The sequence below is a fragment of the Coregonus lavaretus genome (assembly GCF_964263955.1).
Source record: "Coregonus lavaretus genome assembly, chromosome: 18".
Lineage (NCBI taxonomy): Eukaryota > Metazoa > Chordata > Actinopteri > Salmoniformes > Salmonidae > Coregonus > Coregonus lavaretus.
In genome coordinates this window covers 15185565-15199582 of record NC_140005.1, presented here as the reverse complement: position 1 = coordinate 15199582, position 14018 = coordinate 15185565, and the positions used below count along the sequence as shown (strand labels likewise).

General features: G+C 42.3%; 1 protein-coding gene across 1 annotated transcript; it reads left to right on the top strand.

Annotated features, from left to right (window-relative positions):
- Positions 1 to 582: 582 nt before the first annotated feature.
- On the top strand, positions 583 to 2955 carry LOC311145510 (uncharacterized protein). The gene is made up of 2 exons (XM_084181762.1): positions 583 to 768; positions 1658 to 2955. The coding sequence occupies exons 1-2, from the start codon at positions 636 to 638 to the stop codon at positions 2122 to 2124; spliced, it is 600 nt and encodes a 199-aa protein (XP_084037888.1). The 5' UTR covers positions 583 to 635; the 3' UTR covers positions 2125 to 2955.
- The last annotated feature ends 11063 nt before the right edge of the window (positions 2956 to 14018 follow it).

The following is a 14018-nucleotide window of genomic DNA, read 5'->3' as shown; positions in this document are numbered from 1 at the left end:
TTTTCTCAACACTTTTTTGTTGTTGTTTTATTCTTACTTTTTTGTTTAAAATAAATGCACTGTTGGTTAAGGGCTGTAAGTAAGCATTTCACTGTAATGTCTGCACCTGTTGTATTCGGCGCATGTGACCAATAAAATTTGATTTGATTTGAGAGAACAACATTTCTGTGGGAAATACTGTAGGTCAGATTATGACTCTGATATGCATATTGGAACATATATATTGCGCATTACAGGGCCACAAAAATAGTTGTGATGAGCTTGGGTATGTAAACTCTGGAGGATATACAGTATAGTGCTCCTTAATAGAATGGACACCACTTTGACTGCGACACAATGTACGGGTGTACAGTGCAATATGTATGTTCTATTCGCATCTGACCGGTATTAAACCGATTAAGGGCCACAATAATAAAAGCAACGACCCTGGGTGTGTAAACTCTACATTTTAATATAGTATAAGTATATCCTATCGATTCTTTTGCATATACAGTGTGTACAGGACAGGCCTCATTCTAAAAGATTCCAAAAATCATTGACCCCGACCCGGAAGTGCTTAGTTATTCTTGCTGGCTTCACAGTGGTCTGGCTACCTGCCTCCTGGTTAGCTAGATAACTAACTAGCTAGTCTTGGGATGGCTGCAGAAAGAATCATATCAGCAGTTTCAGACTACCCAGAATTATATAACTCAACTTTGACTTCATATAGGGACCCGATAAAAAAAGCTGATGCATGGAAGGCTGTGGGTAAACAATTGGGACTGAAAGGTATGGTCTGATTAACACGCTAAGAACAGTAGCATACATTTGGGCTAGCTAAGTTAACGTCAGTAATGAGTAACATTTTTAACGTTACTAGCTAGCTAGAAAACGTGTTCTTCGCTAACGTTAGTTATTAAGTTTGACATATCTGACAATATTGTGTAGACTAGCTTGATATATTTTCTAGCGAACAACATCGTTCACACTGAGTTTGTTAACTTCCAGGTCTATGCTAGCTAGCTAGCTAGCTACTGTTTTGCCTGGTTAGTTTGTAACGTTAATTGTTTGCGACCCTTAACTGTTCCTCACTCTTTATTGTTTTGTTAATTGCATTGGAATAGTTGGCTACGTTGATTGATTGATTAGTAATGCTGATTGCCTTGGTCAATATACCTTGGAGAGTGAAGTTAGCTAACCACAGGGGCAGTGTGTCACGGTTTGTTTACTAGTTAGCTAACGTTAGCTAGCTAACGAATTAACTTGCTACCTAAGGTGAACCAGTTGAGTGGGCACTCATGATTTGCACCACCAGTGTCCCACCAAGAAAAATGTTGGTTGCTACACCAGCAGTTTATTAACGATGATTAGGTCAGTGTTAGTATAAGAATATAATCCAATGATTTAACAATATTATGTCAACACTGGAGATAAACTCTTAGTTAGAGCAGTGCAAGCCATTTTATCCACTGACAACGTAATGCTACGCTATAGAGACGGGGTCTTTACGCATCCTAACTCTGTTTATGAATTTAAGTGGTTAGTCCGACAACGTCTACATTTGTGGGAACACATTGCTCATCCAAATGACCATGCATAAAGCACTGGTATAGCCATAAGGAAAAGTTCAACAGAACAGACTACTGTCAAACTTGGATAACCTCTTTTTCTGTTCCAGAGGAAGATGCCCGAAAGAAATGGAGAAACCTGAGGGATGTGTTCACAAGGAAAGTGAAAGCAGATCGGATTCGTGGTGCCACGGGGAAAGCCCTAAAAAAATGGAGATATAGTGAGTTAATGGCATTTCTGATCCCATACATACAACGAGGTAGAGGCACTGGCAGCAACAATAGCACAGAGGAGTTTGATGATGGAAAAGATGAGACAACTAGCACCTCTGACGTCCTGATTGATCTAGATGGAAGTGTGGTTGATACCAAGATGTCACCACCTTTGGACAACAACTTGCATGAGATGACATGGAAAGATTCCTGGCAAACAGCTGGACAAGGAGACAATGAGGATGAGATGTTCTTCATGAGCCTACTCCCTCACCTCAAGCGGTTACCTTACAGGAAAAAGTGTGCAATTAAGCTGAAATTTCATCAACTTCTCCACGATGCTGAATTTGAGGACACTGACTAGCCTAACTGTACAGTACAGTGTATCTCTTTTGTATCAACGAGTTGGGACTTTCTTAGGACAAAACATTTTGTTGGAAATACATTTTATCAATTTTCATTTAGTTACCTTGAGAAAGTGTCCAAGAGTGCTTCTTTGGAACCCCTCCCTCCCAGACAAACCTTCCAAGTTTGAGCCCACTGGTGATGTCTCAGTGTGGTAGTGATAGACTGGAGAGGGGCTGTAGTTCTTAACCGAACTAAGCTAGAAACATTATTTTTTGTTTTAAATGTTTGTCGCCTAATATTTGTGGAGAGGGCTGCTGTTAACAAAGACCCTTTATACATACGAACACATGAAAATGGAGCTTGTTTGTAACTTTGAATTTTATTTGTAAAAAATATTGTAACCATGTTGGTCAATATTTTGTGTCACCTTACCCTCTGGTCACATTCATCTTTGATAATCATACAGGCATAGCCAAGGGAAGATGTTTGGGGGTGGGGGCATGCAGAAAGAAAGTAAAAAGGCAGCGCTACAGACCGCTATATCGGTCTGCTAATACAGGACTAGTAAAGGCCCAGTGCACTACTTATTTTCTGATTTTTTTCAGGGGGTGCGCTGCAGCACCCCTACAACAGGTATGCATTTTGTTTGCTCCTGTAAGACTTCAGTCTGGTTTGCAACTTTAATGTTTTTTTGGGGGGGTTTTGAGTAAATGTTCTCCATGCTAGTGTAATAGTTGCTCTTTTTACAATTGATCTTTGTCTTTACTTTTTGAAGTTGGCTATTTCATTCATGCTTTTTAGAATGTTATTGAGCTTAATAAAAGTTCACTCAGCTGCATTCATTTCACTAAGGTGTTGATTCTGTATGTCAAGCAAGTTATGTATGCATATGGAAAATGTCACTGTTACCAAGTGATACCAGTACTCCGATTTTCACTTTAAAATGTATGTCTGTCAAAGAAAAAATGATTGAGAAGTTAAACAAACCATACAACTCTGTGCACATGGACTACTTTTAACAATTTCCACTGAAAATCTTACAAAAACACATTGAATTGAACAGTGCAGATGTAAAGTTTGGTAAGAGAATGACTTTGCTGTCATTCTGTTACATGTGTTTTTGTAACATTTTCAATGGACATTTACAGTGAGGGAAAAAAGTTTTTGATCCCCTGCTGATTTTGTACATTTGCCCACTGACAAAGACATGATCAGTCTATAATTTTAATGGTAGGTTTATTTGAACAATGAGAGACAGAATAACAACAAAAACATCCAGAAAAACGCATGTCAAAAATGTTATAAATTGATTTGCATTTTAATGAGGGAAATAAGTATTTGACCCCTCTGCAAAACATGACTTAGTACTTGGTGGCAAAACCCTTGTTGGCAATCACAGAGGTCAGACGTTTCTTGTAGTTGGCCACCAGGTTTGCACACATCTTAGGAGGGATTTTGTCCCACTCCTCTTTGCAGATCTTCTCCAAGTCATTAAGGTTTCGAGGCTGACGTTTGGCAACTCGAACCTTCAGAACCCTCCCTCATTGGCAAACTTCAGACGGGCATGTATATGTGCTTTCTTGAGCAGGGGGACCTTGCGGGCGCTGCAGGATTTCAGTCCTTCACGGCGTAGTGTGTTACCAATTGTTTTCTTGGTGACTATGGTCCCAGCTGCCTTGAGATCAGTGACAAGATCCTCCCGTGTACTTCTGGGCTGATTCCTCACCGTTCTCATGATCATTGCAACTCCACGAGGTGAGATCTTGCATGGAAACCCCAGGCCGAGGGAGATTGACAGTTCTTTTGTGTTTCTTCCATTTGCGAATAATCGCACCAACTGTTGTCACCATCTCACCAAGCTGCTTGGCGATGGTCTTGTAGCCCATTCCAGCCTTGTGTAGGTCTACAATCTTGTCCCTGACATCCTTGGAGAGCTCTTTGGTCTTGGCCATGGTGGAGAGTTTGGAATCTGATTGATTGATTGCTTCTGTGGACAGGTGTCTTTTATACAGGTAACAAACTGAGATTAGGAGCACTCCCTTTAAGAGTGTGCTCCTAATCTCAGCTCGTTACCTGTATAAAAGACACCTGGGAGCCAGAAATGTACAAAATCAGCAGGGGATCAAATACTTTTTTCCCTCACTGTAAGTAGTCCTTGTGCAGAGTTGTGTGGTTTGTTTAACTTTGCAATCATTGGTGTTTGTTTCACACGCATTTTAAAGAGACAATTCTGAGTCTCAGCATCACCGTGGAATTGCCCATATGCTACAGGATACTAACAAAATAAAGGCAACACCAACAGTGTCTTGAGGGTGTTGGGCCACCACGTAACTTCAGCGCTGTTGGAGTATTTTAATCTTCGTAGTCATTAAGCATTCGACTAACTTTTTAAAAAATGATCCAAAAAAAATGAATATGCAGTAAAGGTTTTGGTCCGCTGCCACAGCAGAGCATGTAATGTTCAACGTGACCTTTTGCTAATCAAAACTAGGTACAAATGTCACTGCAAATGAATTGTTTATAGGATAATTATGCTGTCTCCAGTTCTACTTAAATGTCATATCAAACACTGTGAAATCCCACAAATTTTATGAGTGTGGCCCCCATTACTTTTCCATGGAAGCTAACTACACTGCTCAAAAAAATAAAGGGAACACTTAAACAACACAATGTAACTCCAAGTCAATCACACTTCTGTGAAATCAAACTGTCCACTTAGGAAGCAACACTGATTGACAATACATTTCACATGCTGTTGTGCAAATGGAATAGACAACAGGTGGAAATTATAGGCAATTAGCAAGACACCCCCAATAAAGGACTGGTTTTGCAGGTCGTGACCACAGACCACTTCTCAGTTCCTATGCTTCCTGGCTGACGTTTTGGTCACTTTTGAATGCTGGCGGTGCTTTCACTCTAGTGGTAGCATGAGACGGAGTCTACAACCCACACAAGTGGCTCAGGTAGTGCAGCTCATCCAGGATGGCACATCAATGCGAGCTGTGGCAAGAAGGTTTGCTGTGTCTGTCAGCGTAGTGTCCAGAGCATGGAGGCGCTACCAGGAGACAGGCCAGTACATCAGGAGACGTGGAGGAGGCCGTAGGAGGGCAACAACCCAGCAGCAGGACTGCTACCTCCACCTCTGTGCAAGGAGGAGCAGGAGGAGCACTGCCAGAGCCCTACAAAATGACCTCCAGCAGGCCACAAATGTGCATGTCTGCTCAAACGGTCAGAAACAGACTCCATGAGGGTAGTATGAGGGCCCGATGTCCACAGGTGGGAGTTGTGCTTACAGCCCAACACCGTGCAGGACGTTTGGCATTTGCCAGAGAACACCAAGATTGGCAAATTCGCCACTGGCGCCCTGTGCTCTTCACAGATGAAAGCAGGTTCACACTGAGCACATGTGACAGTCTGGAGACGCCGTGGAGAACGTTCTGCTGCCTGCAACATCCTCCAGCATGACCGGTTTGGCGGTGGGTCAGTCATGGTGTGGGGTGGCATTTCTTTGGGGGGCCGCACAGCCCTCCATGTGCTCGCCAGAGGTAGCCTGACTGCCATTAGGTACCGAGATGAGATCCTCAGACCCCTTGTGAGACCATATGCTGGTGCAGTTGGCCCTGGGTTCCTCCTAATGCAAGACAATGCTATACCTCATGTGGCTGGAGTGTGTCAGCAGTTCCTGCAAGAGGAAGGCATTGATGCTATGGACTGGCCCGCCCGTTCCCCAGACCTGAATCCAATTGAGCACATCTGGGACATCATGTCTCGCTCCATCCACCAACGCCACGTTGCACCACAGACTGTCCAGGAGTTGGCGGATGCTTTAGTCCAGATCTGGGAGGAGATCCCTCAGGAGACCATCCGCCACCTCATCAGGAGCATGCCCAGGCGTTGTAGGGAGGTCATACAGGCACGTGGAGGCCACACACACTACTGAGCCTCATTTTGACTTGTTTTAAGGACATTACATCAAAGTTGGATCAGCCTGTAGTGTGGTTTTCCACTTTAATTTTGAGGGTGACTCCAAATCCAGACCTCCATGGGTTGATACATGTGATTTCCATTGATAATTTTTGTGTGATTTTGTTGTCAGCACATTCAACTATGGAAAGAAAAAAGTATTTAATAAGATTATTTCATTCATTCAGATCTAGGATGTGTTATTTTAGTGTTCCTTTTATTTTTTTGAGCAGTGTAGTTAGTGCAATGTCAAACAAAGGGATGTTTGTCTCTTCCCTGCTGTGCTAATTTAGACTAACTTTGGTTTCAAAGACTGGCACTTGTTCCACTTGCCTGATCCATAAGATATGAGAATGTTTTCCTTCTGTCCCTTTTTCTTAATTTTTCGACATATCACCATCCCTCAGTTCTCAATATAGTTCCATTTGTGTTTTACACACCATACAATATTCAGTCTGGAAACAGGTAGCCTAGCGGTTAAGAGTGTTAGGCCAGTAACCGAAAGTTCGCTGGTTCTAATCCCCAAGCTGACTAGGTGAACAATCTGTTGATGTGCCCTTGAGCAACACACTTAACCTTAATTGCTCCTGTAAGTCCCTCTGGATAAGAGCATCTGCTAAATGACTAAAATGTTAAATGAGGATCTCGGTTTTTATTCTATTCTCTTTCAATTATTCATAGTTTGATTTGGCCGTGATTGATTGCAGTGCAGGTTTTCACACAGTGAGGCGTGGGTTGACTCATAACCCGTTATATCGGCGGGGCGGGTGGGTTTTGGATCATAAAATATTGTGTGGATGAAGGGTGGGTGGTGGTCGGGTTGACTAAAGAGAAAATAATGCCTTAAAATCCATAAATATCATTCTTGTGCAATGTATATACAGTTGAAGTCGGAAGTTTACATACACTTAGGTTGGAGTCATTAAAACTTGTTTTTCAACCACTCCACAAATTTATTGTTATACTATAGTTTTGGCAAGTCGGTTAGGACATCTACTTTGTGCATGACAAGTCATTTTTCCAACAATTGTTTACAGACAAGATTATTTCACTTATAATTTGACTGTGCCTTTAAACAGCTTGGAAAATTCCAGAAAATGTCATGCTTTAGAAGCTTCTGATAGGCTAATTGACATAATTTGAGTCAATTGGAGGTGTACCTTTGGATGTATTTCAAGGCCTACCTTCAAACTCAGTGCCTCTTTGCTTGACATCATGGGAAAATCAAAAGAAATCAGCCAAGACCTCAGAAAAAACATTGTAGACCTCCACAAGTCTGGTTCATCCTTGGGAGCAATTTCCAAACGCCTGAAGGTACCTCGTTCACCTGTACAAATAATAGTATGCAAGTATAAACACCATGGGACCACGCAGCCGTCATACCGCTTAGGAAGGAGAGGCGTTCTGTCTCCTAGAGATGAACGTACTTTGGTGCGGAAAGTGCAAATCAATCCCATAACAGCACAGGACCTTGTGAAGATGCTGGAGGAAACAGGTAAAAAAGTATCTATATCCACAGTAAAACGAGTCCTATATCGACATAACCTGAAAGGCCGCTCAGCAAGGAAGAAGCCACTGCTCCAAAACCACCATAAAAAAGGAATGGGCCAAAATTCACCCAACTTATTGTGGGAAGCTTGTGGGAGGCTACCCGAAACGTTTGACCCAAGTTTAAACAATTTAAAGGCATTGCTACCAAATACTAATTCAGTGTATGTAAAGTTCTGACCCACTGGGAATGTGATGAAATAAATAAAAGCTTAAACAAATCTTTCTCTCTACTATTATTCTGACATTACACATTCTCAAAATAAAGTGGTGATCCTAACTGACCTAAGACAGGGAATTTTTACTAGGATAAATGTCAGGAATTGTGAAAAACTGAGTTAAATGTATTTGGCTAAGGTGTATGTAAACTTCCGACTTCAACTGTATGCTACATTTAGGTTTTTCTTTCATTATTTAAGGCTCTGGCCTAACTGTACTCGCGCCAAATATCTTACACGCCAGCAAAAGTTAATGTCATCCACGGAGGCAAGAAGGACAATGTCTGAGTTTAATTCAATAAGAGAAAAGCAACAAAATGGAGAGTTAAAAATAAAGAAAAGGGAGGTCCAGAAAAGAAATGTTTGGGAAAGATTTGGTGAAGTGGTAAAAGAGGATGATGATGACAGTGCCCCGGCTATGTTATGTGTGATGATTGTGAGGCGCTATACAAATTCGACAGTCACAAGACGGGACTTCAAATAGGCCTATGGCACGTCAAGGAACTGTAGCCTACTGTTCAGATGGGTTAAATGGAAACTGAAATTTCCACAAAGCATCTCAGAAAAGGTCCTTGGAGTCATGTTAAAACCTGTTTTAAGACAAATAAAACTCCCAGCTCAGAGTAGGTTGTAGGATGATAAGACACTGCCCAGACAAACTCTGAGCCAGGAGTAAAATCAACTCACAAAATATCTCAGCTGACAGTTTGAGGTACCGCAAAGGAAAGATAGTGATGACGCTCATTGACATTTTTGCAAATAACCGATGAGGCGTCGCCAGCTAAACTATATCATTTATTGAACTTACAGTACATTGGGAAAGTATTCAGACCCCTTGACTTTTTCCACTGTTACATTACAGCCTTATTCTCAAATGGATTGAATAACAAAATGGCCCCATCAATCTACACACAATACCCCATAATGACAATGCGAAAACAGGTGTTGACATTTTTACAAATGTATTAAAAATAAAAAACATACCTTATTTACATAAGTATTCAGACCCTTTGCTATGAGACTCAATTGCGCTCAGGCGCATCCTGTTTCCGTTGATCATCCTTGAGATGTTTCTACAACTTGATTGGAGTCCACCTGTGGTAAATTCAATTGATTGGACATGATTTGGAAAGGCATACACCTGTCTATATAAGGTCCCACAGTTGACAGTGCATGTCAGAGCAAAAACCAAGCCATGAGGTCGAAGGAATTGTCCGTAGAGCTCCGAGACAGGATTGTGTCGAGGTACAGATCTGGGGAAGGGTACCAAAAAATGTCTGCAGCATTGAAGGTCCCCAGGAACACAGTGGCCTCCATCATTCTTAAATGGGAGAAGTTTGGAAACACCAAGACTCTTCCTAGAGCTGGCCGCCCGGCCAAACTGAGCAATCGGGGGAGAAGGGCCTTGGTCAGGGAGGTGACCAAGAACCCGATGGTCACTCTGACAGAGCTCCAGAGTTCCTCTGTGGAGATGGGAGAACCTTCCAGAAGGACAACCATCTCTGCAGCACTCCACCAATCAGGCCTTTATGTAGTGGCCAGACGGAAGCCACTCTTCAGTAAAAGGCACATGACAGCCCGCTTTGAGTTTGCCAAAGGCACCTAAAGACTCTCAGACGATGAGAAACAAGATTATCTGGTGTGATTAAACCAAATTGAGCTTTTTGGCCTGAATGCCAAGCATCACGTCTGGAGGAAACCTGGCACCATCCCTACGGTGAAGCATGGTGGTGGCAGCATCATGCTGTGGGGATGTTTTTCAGGGGCAGGGACTGGGAGACTAGTCAGGATCGAGGGAAAGATGAACGGAGCAAAGTACACAGAGATCCTTGATGGAAACCTGCTCTAGAGCTCTCAGGACCTCAGACTGGGGCGTAGGTTCACCTTCCAACAGGACAACAAACCTAAGCACACAGCCAAGACAACGCAGGGGTGGCTTCGGGACAATTCCCTGAATGTCCTTGAGTGGCCCAGCCAGAGCCCGGACTTGAACCCAATCGAACATCTCTGGAGAGACCTGAAAATAGCTGTGCAGCAGTGCTCCCCATCCAACCTGACAGAGCTTGAGAGGATCTGCAGAGAAGAATGGGACTCCCCAAATACAGGTGTGCCGAACTTGTAATGTCATACCCAAGAAGACTCAAGGCTGTAATCGCTGCCAAAGGTGCTTCAACGAAGTACTGAGTAAAGGGTCTGAGTACTTATGTAAATGTAATATTTCCGTTTTTTATTTTTAATAAATTAGCAAAAAAATCTAAAAACCAGTTTTTGCTTTGTCATTATGGGGTATTGTGTGTAGATTGAGGAGGGAGGAGGGAGGGGAGGGGGAGGGGGGGACAATTTAATTAATTTTAGAATAAGGCTGTAATGTAACAAAATGTGGAAAGAGTCAAGGGGTCTGAATACTTTCCGAATGCACTGTACATAGCGCTTTTCAAAGAATCTCAAAGTGTTTCAAGGCACAAAAAAAGACAAGTAATTTTGAAAAACAACCTCACAACACCATGAGATGGACAGTCATTCGAACGTCTATGGCTTGTGTGGTCATAGGAGAGAGGTGGTCAAGCTGGGAGTCCGGAGGCAGGCAGAAAGCTCGTCAAGGTGTTTCGCGGTCTCTAGCTTTTCCGTAGTAGAACTCGGTCAGATGGAGTTTGAGCTAAGCCATTGCTGTCCATGGACTTCCATAGTAGGTAGCTAGCTAGCTACTCCTTCACCAGTGGCGGTCGGTGCCGTTTAAGATGAGGGAGGACCTTTTTTTTTTTTTTGGAGCATGGCCTTATTTCTAATACAGCATATTGGATGACTGTCATTCATTATTCCATTCACCCAGCTCAATGTAACATCGATAGGTTTAGGCTACTACATGATACTCAAATTTTCCCTATACCCATCATCAGGTTGCTACAACCTAGCCTATGAATGAAAGTTTACAACGTCGGTGCACACAGGTCGTGAGTAATCAAGGTGACAGACAGTGACACATTCAATACTGCCTTGTACACTCTTGCCTGCATCTAGCTGATCTAGGATGTAATCATTAGTCCAACAGTTGCAAACTAGAGTTTCTATTGGACAAATGTGGGTATGTTTATCCCTGTTTCGTTCCGTTTGCTTCCGTTTAAGAAACGTTTTTCAACAGAATCAGCGTAATGAAAACACTCATCACACGCAAACACAGTTCACTTTCATAGCAGCATGATCACTTTGCTTGTTGTATTCCTTCGCATCTACGTGCTCTCCTCCTCTCACCTTTTCCCTTCGCTTGTGGACTTCAGTGCACAACACATCAGCTGTCTGTGACCAGGCGAAAAAACCTTTCCAAGCTAAATATTAATATCATAACCACTACATACAGCCTACATTGTTGTCACCATATTAGCTAACGTCAGTCAACATAGCTAATAGAACTAACACGTTAGTGAACCTGCTACAATCATGCAATACAGTCAGTGTACAATCAGCAAGCAGTTACATCGGCAGGCCCCGTTGGCAATAAATTAGTAAAATCAAAAGCTTAGAGTTCCAGTGTTGGATAGCCATAGCCAGCTAGCTAACATAGCATCCCTCTGTATGAGCAGGCTAAACTAGCTAGCTGCATTCGCTAGCTAAGTGGGGGGGGGGGGAGACTACGAAATATAGCTCTCTTCTCCTTCATTTCTTAAGAAATTAATTTGTTCAAAACTGTTCCACTATTGTCTCTCTCTTTTTGAGTCAACTACTCACCACATTTTATGAACTGCAGTGCTAGCTAGCTGTAGCTTATGCTTTCAGTACTAGATTCATTCTCTGATCCTTTGATTTGGTGGACAACATGTCAGTTCATGTTGCAAGAGCTCTGATAGGTTGGAGGACGTCCTCCGGAAGTTGTCAAAATTACTGTGTACAGTGGGTATAGAAAGTCACCACTCCCTTTCAAAATGTTCACCTTTTGTTGCCTTACAGCCTGAAATGAAAACACATAAAATTAGACTTTTTCCGGCTTTATTTACACACAGTAACCCACAATGTCCAAGTGAACTAAAAAAACCTCTAAAAAAAACCTCTGAAAATTAATTACAAGTAAAACAGGGTATTTTACTATTTGGATAGGTGAACACCCCCCCTTAGAATTGCAATTGCAAACTTGCTGAGGTATAACCATCTTCCAGATCACAAATCAAGCTAATTGGCTTCCATCTGTGATCAATTGTAGTGACTTTGATTAGTTCAGAATAAAAGCAGTTGTTCATAGAGGACTCCACTGCTTAGTAGTGCAATTCAAAGCAAAGAATCCACTATGGGCGGAAAGGTACTTTCAAAAGATCTATGAGATAAAGTTGTGGAAAGGCACAAGTCAGAGGATGGATATAAAAATATTTCAAAGGCTTTGTCTATCCCTCGGAGCACAGTTAAGTCCATTATTAAGAAGTGGAAGGCGTATGGCACCACCCAGACCCTGCATAGATCAGGCCGTCACGCCAAACTGGATGACCGGGCAAGGAGGAGACTGATCAGAGAGGCTACCAAGAAGCCAATGGCGACATTGAAGGAGCTTCAGGCCTTTATGGCAAAGACTGGTCAATGTGTTCATGTGACCACAATATCACAAGCGCTCCACAAATCTGGCCTCTATGGGAGGGTGGCAAGAAAAAAAACATTCCTCAAAAAAGGCCACATTAAGTCTTGTTTGAGCTTTGCCAAAAAAGCACATTGTAGATTCCGAGGCCAAGTGGCAAAAGGTGCTGTGGTCAGATGAGACCCAAATTGATATTTTTGGCCTGAACGCAAAACGATATGTCTGGTGAAAACCCAATACATCTTTCCACCCAAAGAACACCATGCCTACAGTGGCAGCATCCTGTTGTGGGGGTGTTTCTCTTCAGCAGGGCATGGAGCACTTGTCAGAATAGAAGGGAAAATGGACAGTGCAAAATAACAACAGATTCTTGGCAAACCTGCAGCCCTCTGCCAGGAAGTTGAAAATGGGAAGATGGTTCACATTTCAACCGAAAGCACACCGCCAAAGCAACCGTACAGTGGCTGAAGGACAAGAAGGTGAATGTCCTTGAGTGGCCTAGTAAGAGCCCCGACCTAAATCCCATTGAGAATCTGTGGAATGACTTGAAGAATGCAGTCCATGAGCGGTCACCATGCAATTTGACTGAGCTTGAACAATTCTGCAAGGAAGAATGGGCAAATATTGCACAGTCTACACTACCAGTCAAAAGTTTGGACACATCTACTCATTCAAGGGTTTTTCTTTCTTTTTACAATTTTTTACATTGTAGAATAATAGTGAAGACATCAACTATGAAATAACACATTTGGAATCATGTAGTAACCAAAAATGTGAATATATTTGAGATTTTTCAAATAGCCACTCTTTGCCTTGAAGAAAGCTTTGCACACTCTTGGCATTCTCTCATCCATCTTCATGAGGTACTCACCTGGACAAATTGAAATAACATTTTATTTTTACCCATAAAAGTAGTTGTAAAATGTCTGTATTCTCAGCGTTTACAACCAATGTTCTACTCTTAGACGCTTTGTGGATATGGGTCCAGATCACTTACTGTAGGTCTATAACCTCTCACATAGCTTCAATATTAACTCTTGCAGAATTAGGCACCAAATATAGGCTAAATGTTGACACGGGAATACGATAAATATGATTTATTTCAGTATCTTGAGAGAATGCCAATGCGCAGTTAGCACCACTACAGACTGTATCTATCTTTATCAGCATCATAAAAGCTGATAGTATTTCAACCACATAAAATAGGCTATGAATCCAAGCCGAACTGAAATCTTATCAGAAACATGTTGGGTCGTTGTCACAGCTTTCTATTTTCTTACAACCGGTCAAACTGATGTCATTTGGACATTTTGCACAGAAAATCTTACCCGTTTTTTTTGTTTTTGTTTTATCCCGGTCCCTAAACGTCTTTGCTCCGCGAAAGAAGCAGATGACAGTGGAAACTTTACCGATGTGAACTAGTGACGCTTCGCAGAGCAGTTGTGAAGATAGTTGTCAAGTTAGTTTGTTTGTGTTTATACAGGACCTCCCGCCCCCACCTACCGTTAACAAATCATGTCAATGCGGAGCTATACAGCGCTATATGGTGCCCTCTGCATTGTTACAAAAATGGGGAGGCGCACACACGCAGCTCGATTTAGCCTCAGCAAGCCTATGGAGGCTCCG

What these genes read in the sequence shown, in the direction of transcription:
- LOC311145510 (XM_084181762.1), top strand. Translation starts at nt 636, where the DNA reads ATGGCTGCAGAAAGAATCATATCAGCAGTTTCAGACTACCCAGAATTA. An exon ending in TAAACAATTGGGACTGAAAG is followed by an intron (nt 769 to 1,657) that starts GTATGGTCTGAT and finishes TTTCTGTTCCAG; the next exon opens with AGGAAGATGCCCGAAAGAAA.